Source organism: Buceros rhinoceros, unplaced genomic scaffold, assembly GCF_000710305.1.
Source record: "Buceros rhinoceros silvestris isolate BGI_N320 unplaced genomic scaffold, ASM71030v1 scaffold47688, whole genome shotgun sequence".
Lineage (NCBI taxonomy): Eukaryota > Metazoa > Chordata > Aves > Bucerotiformes > Bucerotidae > Buceros > Buceros rhinoceros.
Window position 1 is genome coordinate 24 of NW_010426063.1, and position 6,243 is coordinate 6,266.

Sequence of the window (6,243 nt, forward strand, 5' to 3'; positions counted from 1 at the left end):
GTCCCGCACCTCTGCGATCGCTGTGGCGGAACAACTCCCCAGCACAGCCTGCTCCTTCTCTCATTGTAGAGGAGTGCACCAAACCGCCTAGAACTGCCCTGAAGGCCGCGAAAACACCATTAAAATACGTGACAGTTTATTTTTTGAAAAACGCGCCGCCTGAAGACAGAGATTCCAACCCAAGACCTGCCAGGAGGGCCCAAGCTCCTCGTCCTGCGATGTCCGTTCTTTATATGGGATGTGGAATGGAGCGCGGGGACAGCACAGGAGCACCGAAGGCAAAGTCAGAGATACATTGTCATAAGCATTTTTGTTACTTCCACCAAAATGATCTACAAAAAAACCCCCAGAGCCTGGTGCCAGCGCTTTGAAAACACAGTGTCAGTCCTCTTCAAACCACCGACTGATGAGAAACGAGAGACGTGAAGCGTTACAGCATCCCACACATTTTGAGCATCCTCAAAGACCATCTGTTGTCATTTCCAGCAGTACTCAATGGCTGGCTAGCCCACGAAATGCAGTAAAATCCTCTTCAGTTGCAATATAAATTTAAAATCCACTATCAAGTTACTTTATTACCCAAACATTTTATTACAGAGATTTCAGAACCAACCAGAACGCACAGACTTGGTTTAGTATCAAACAGGGCGACTCAGCTCAGTTCTCTCCTTTCTCTGTTGCCTGCACTTTTTGATGGCTCCATCAAAAAAACCACCATTCCAGTTTTTCCTCATATTTCAAGGAAAACTGGACTTTATCTTTTTATTAGCACTCCAGGCAGAGCTTGTTCTTGGGCACAACCATCTCTGCAGTCAGTGGAATTCCATTTGGCCTTCAGACTACGAGCTGGAGCAGAGGGGATCAAAAAGGGGTAAGGAAACGTACGCGTGAGGACCTTAAAGCACCCGTGTGAAAGGGGACCGTGAAGTGACCAAGTAACGCGCAGCCAGCATCGGTCGCTGCCGCGTCACAGCAGCGTGATGATCAGTCAGATCTCCCTTTCGGTCAGCCGTCAGGGATTACGCTGCCATTGGCCTTCACGCTCTGTTCCTGGTACTTGTGGAGCTGATCCATGAAGCCAGGATTCGGGCACGCCGCAGGCCTGGCCTTCTTCACCATGGAAAAGGCGCTGGCAAAACTCAGTCTCTCAGCATACATGAGAAAGCCAGTGACAACCGCCGCCGCGCGGGAGACTCCTGCGTTGCAGTGGACCAGTACCACACCGTCCTTCAAGAAACAAAGGTGACATAAGTGGGGATGCTCCCCAAGGAGCCAGCAACAAGTATTAGAAACTTCACATAAAATAAAAACCTGTCAAGAGTTACTAGCAGCTGCTTGCTCAGCTCAAAGCAAGTATTTACACCTAGAAGTAACTCCACAGGTATATGAGCCCCAAATTAAGTCTTTTTCTACTGAAAACCGCTTTATAATTATCAAATATTTCAAGACTAATCCATACCTTAGAACTAAAACACATTCCTGTGCCCCTTTCCCCAAGGCCTCGCTGCAGCCCCCTCAAGTAAAAGGCAAATCACAGGCATCTGGGATACCGAGGTATCGATCTGACTGGGCGCCAGCGTTTACACAGACTCCGCTGGCAACATGGAAGGGAACTTGACAAGATCTTGTTACCAGGTTAAAAACCTAGCAAGGCAACGAACAGCTAGGCACAGAGAGGCAGAGTCTAGAACATCTTGTCGGTTCAGTCGCGCACTTCTCACGTTCTCTGGAGTTCTTCAGTGCGGGTTCTGGGTAAGCAGGATCATGCACAGGAACAGAAAAATCAGAAAAGATACCGTGTAACTTGCGACAAATCTCCACCTCCCCATCACAGCGGCTGGTACAACTGAGGTCCCTCGACTGGGGACTATCTTGCAAAATCCAAAATACCAGATGTCCCCCGAGTACACAAACGTTTCTCCTGGGATTTAAATTCAGCCTCATCCTGAATTATCTATAAAATTCACGGTTTTACCCTACTTAAACGTTTCTTAAACACAGAATCTTTGAGGCACCTGAATGACTCTTCAAAAAGACATTTCAAGTTTCGTTGAGAAGTAACGGGCATGTGTTAACACAAAGACAATCCGGTGCGGCTTTGGTGACGTTTGCAGGGCCCAGGCTCTGTCAAGTTGTCACGTCTGTACGTCAGACTTGGACCCGGAAAAGGCTCGGTCCAAACTGTCTGCCAAATGCCGCTTTCACAAAAAAGAAGAAACCATGTTCTGCATGGAGGTACTGAAACGCGGGACACGATGTGCTCAGGTACGTGAGGCTGAACGAATATATTCCAGCTATAAACGGGCTGCTCTGTCTGCCCTCCCCAGGCACACATTATCACTGGGCCTTTTACCCACAGCAAAGAAAGACCTTATAGCCACCAAGGGTCCTCTCCAGGAACTTGATGGCTTCTGTTACAGACGTGGGAGTGGCAATTACCTGGTATATTCATAAACACGCAAAGCAGAAGATGGTTCCTGCCCCGAAAATCTTCCAGTTTACACAAAAGGACAAAGAAGCATGAAAGGGAGTGTTATTCTCCTTACTGAAGGAACGCCGAGCTGAGACTGGAAGAATGACTGGCTCGAGTTAGCACAGCAGGATTGTGGCAGAGCCAGGATCTCAGTCTAAGCTCCGGCATCCCACCACAATGAATCATAATGCCACCCTTTTTTTGCGACGGAAATCATACCCCCTTTGCATTGTCTGCTAGAAATTGTTGTCTTCCTTCCCTTTCTCCCATCCACAGGGGCAGCTTCCTGACCGCACAGGTCACAGCGGAGGGCAGAGCAGACCTGGACGTGTGTTCTAGCTATCCGAGGAACTACCAGCGCTGACCTGTAAATCCACTATCTCCTCTGTAATAATGACATCAAAATTTTGACACTAAAACCTACATTTATGCCACTGCTAATGAAGCAATTGCTGAAGCTTATCCACTCTAGATCTGGATCAGTTTTTACTGATTTGATGCGACTTATTTCAGACGTAACGTACCACAATTAAGATCAATATCTATCAGTGGCAATGAGGGTAAGAAATAAACATTCTAAGTGACTTTTTTTTTTCCGTTATACAGTTCATGCTTTACTTTCCTCCTTCACATTTCTTTTAGGTTTTTTTCTTTTTGAATGACTCTTCTGTTGTACATCACCAAAACTTATATACTGATAACCACGGAACAGACCTGAAAATTACTGAACATGAATGAATGTGGGCAATAACTGTAAAGCAAATTTAATACTGAGAACATTCATCTTTCCTTGCTAAACCCCGTTGTTTCTTCATTCACAGATGACTTTGGCATGTGATCGTTAACTAATTTTATACTGGATATGAACACAGAATGCAAGTGAGAAACAGATGGCAGGTATGAAACTAATCTCTGTTTACCAAGAACTCCTTGCTCTGATCCCCATGGCCTAACCTTTGCCTACCCAGAAATGCTCCATGGTCTTGCAAGAACCTCTTAAGATCCAAGACCAAGTTGGTTTTTTTACATTTTTATACAGGGGGAAGCCAAACCACCTTCCACTAAAAGAAAAGGTGATTATACAGTGCGTAGACACAGTGGGTGAAAAGCCTCACCGACGAAAGAAATTAGAAGAAGCATAAAGCTTTGGGTGAAGTGCCACAGGCTACTGTGGTTCCTCAGAGATCCACTTTAATTTGCAGAGGTGCCAGGGCTTTTTTCTTCAGGAGGGACAGAGGGAGCAATAAGGACAAATGTCTTTCCTCCCTGGAAAGACAAGATTTTAGAGGGTTTATAATCAGATATTAAACAGAAAGGTGGAAAAAAAAATTCCCTCATTCATAGCACCGTGATCTGACATGTGTCACCCACCATGTCATGGAAAATCTGCCCTCCAGTTTGGAGCCCAGAAGAAAAGGTGAGCTCTGATCAGTATCAGAATTCGTACCATAGTGTCTGCAGACTTGAGCAGCTACAGTTTTAGGAAAGTCAATCCTGTTCCAAGCACCAGCTGGCAGTGACCTATTGAACAGTGCAGGCTTTACTTGCACTCCCAAATTCGAGTGCTCCCACACTCCTTCATCGTTAACCATGTTCTCGTAGTCATTTCTCACGTATCACGCTCTCTCACCAGTGAACAGTCTTCTCTCTCCCCCACATTAGGAGACAAAACAGGGATTACTTAAACAGAAGAGTGCTTCAATTCACCGTAAGCTCTTTTACCACTATTTTGACAAAGCAAATAAAATGATTCAAATCATCCAGGGATGTGTTTCCACTTACTCCTATAACACAACATGTTTAGCGAACTGCTCCTGCACAACATCTTTTCCACCAATTACCCGTCTCTCCCATCAAAACACTACTAATACTGCTGTAAAAGTTTTCATGAAAACTCCTTAGCTTACAAAACGGTAACTGGAACGTAAACAGCCAAGGCAGCAAGCAACGCTATACAGTCATGAATGGCAAGTCTCATCTGAAAATGAAGTGGAAACCGTAACTCGAAACCTTGCCGAGGTCATTAGGTGACAATGCGTATCACGTAGCTCATAAATGATCGATGAGAGAAGGAAAGAACACTGCGTGACACAAAGAAAGCCGGGGCAAGATTACCTTCTTTTATCCCGACCTATCCCTGTAAATAATGAATACGGTCTACACGGTGCAGTACCACGCCATGAGGTTCGGTTGTCACATCGTAGCGTTGGTACCAAAGCAATGGTTGTCGTAAATTACACACTAAGACTGAACTGAACACATCAGAGTCAGGGATGGTTTGGCTACAGACGGGGCAGCTGAGCAGCCCCAGAAGGAGCCCCTTCACCCCACTTCCTCTGGCACGTCTGTTCCAGGGTTTTGTTAGCAGTTAAATCAGTGGTTGGCTCCTGACAACTACCGCATCCTCTGACAGTCTTGGTACATCATTTTATGTGGATGCAGCTCAATGTGCCACATCTTTGATGGATGATCAAGGAAAAGCACCAGGGTGGTGGACAGCTGCTGACAAACCACACAGAGCAGTAAAAGCCCTCTTTGGCTTTCTGCTAATCCAGAACAGCACCCCTGATGGCTTAAGTTACGGAAAGTAAACAAGTTCCCCTCCGTCAGATGTACGACGGGATTTCTTTATGTAAAGTCAACCACCGTTCCCGCAGGTGGTTGGGACACGTATTAAAGAAGCATTCTCCTAGAACAGGCAAAACGGTTATTCCAAAAAAAGCAATCCTGGAGACAATCAGGATTAATGGTAGCACCATGTCTCTAGGAGTGCTTAGAAATTGCTTGGATTCTCTATTTAAAATTATAAAAAGGCGATGGAAAAACCCCCTGTTTGGTACCATACTTTCTTTTGACAAAAGATGCTCCTTTAGATTTTCAATAGGGTGATAAATAATCCAAACAGGGTAAGTAGCGACATTAATTATTCATATACTGTACCTGGATCTTGGCTTTCTCAATAAACTCAAAACATTCTGGGAAATAGGAGATAATATCTGTTTCTGGGACGTCCAGAATAGAAACGGTCTTGTAGATAAAGTCACTGGGGAAGGCGTTTTGGACTCCACATGCCACATTTAGAACATGAGTAACCTAGGTCAAAAAAGAAAGAAAAAACCTACAAAAGGCATTTTCTGAAAACAGCTTTCAGAGTAGATGCACTTGGTAGGTGCTCCCACCTCTGGCCTCCCGCCCTCTTTGCTCTGTTCAGGCCACAGCCGGGTTGTGGGTTACTGTAACGAAGAGCGAAGTGGCCCTTCGCTGGCACCGCTGCCTGCCCGGTGCTGTCACGCTCTGCCACCGCTACCCAGAGGCCTGAACACCCCACTGCTGTAACACAGGGAGCGTCACCGAGCTGTCGCTCTGCTTGTCGTGTTTCGCCCTCCCCCACAAGGCGCGGGGGCCTAATGCTGAACCTGAGCCGCATATGGCCGTGGGGGAATCCCTCCCAGAACACAGCTCTAAACAACCGCGAGCCTTCCTGCCCAGTATTTCAGCCTCTTGTGAAGCTGCAGGCACCCAGCCCTCTGCAAACGGAGCAGCCCTTTACAAGCGCAAATATAGTGCAGTTTTCCTTAAAAGTTTAGACTTTTTCACTTAGGAAAGACACCCCCTCGCAAGCACTACACGAGATGCATTTTTATTCCGGTGTAACGCTACCTTATACTTCTTCATCGTCTCCAGGTCGTGAGCAACATCCTGCGACCCTGCGGAGAAAGCGAGCCGGTTGCCACGCCGAGTCCCTCCCCGGCGGGCAGCACGGCGCCCTC

At 46.5% G+C, this 6,243-nt stretch overlaps 1 protein-coding gene across 1 annotated transcript; it reads right to left on the reverse strand.

Moving 5' to 3' along the window:
* Positions 1–1,005: 1,005 nt before the first annotated feature.
* Positions 1,006–6,180, reverse strand: DUSP19 (dual specificity phosphatase 19; the record flags this gene model as incomplete). The annotated part of the gene is made up of 3 exons (XM_010141320.1): positions 1,006–1,227; positions 5,414–5,566; positions 6,134–6,180. Coding segments are annotated over 3 exons (422 nt in total), but the record flags the coding sequence as incomplete, so codon positions are not given.
* Between the last annotated feature and the right edge of the window lie 63 nt (positions 6,181–6,243).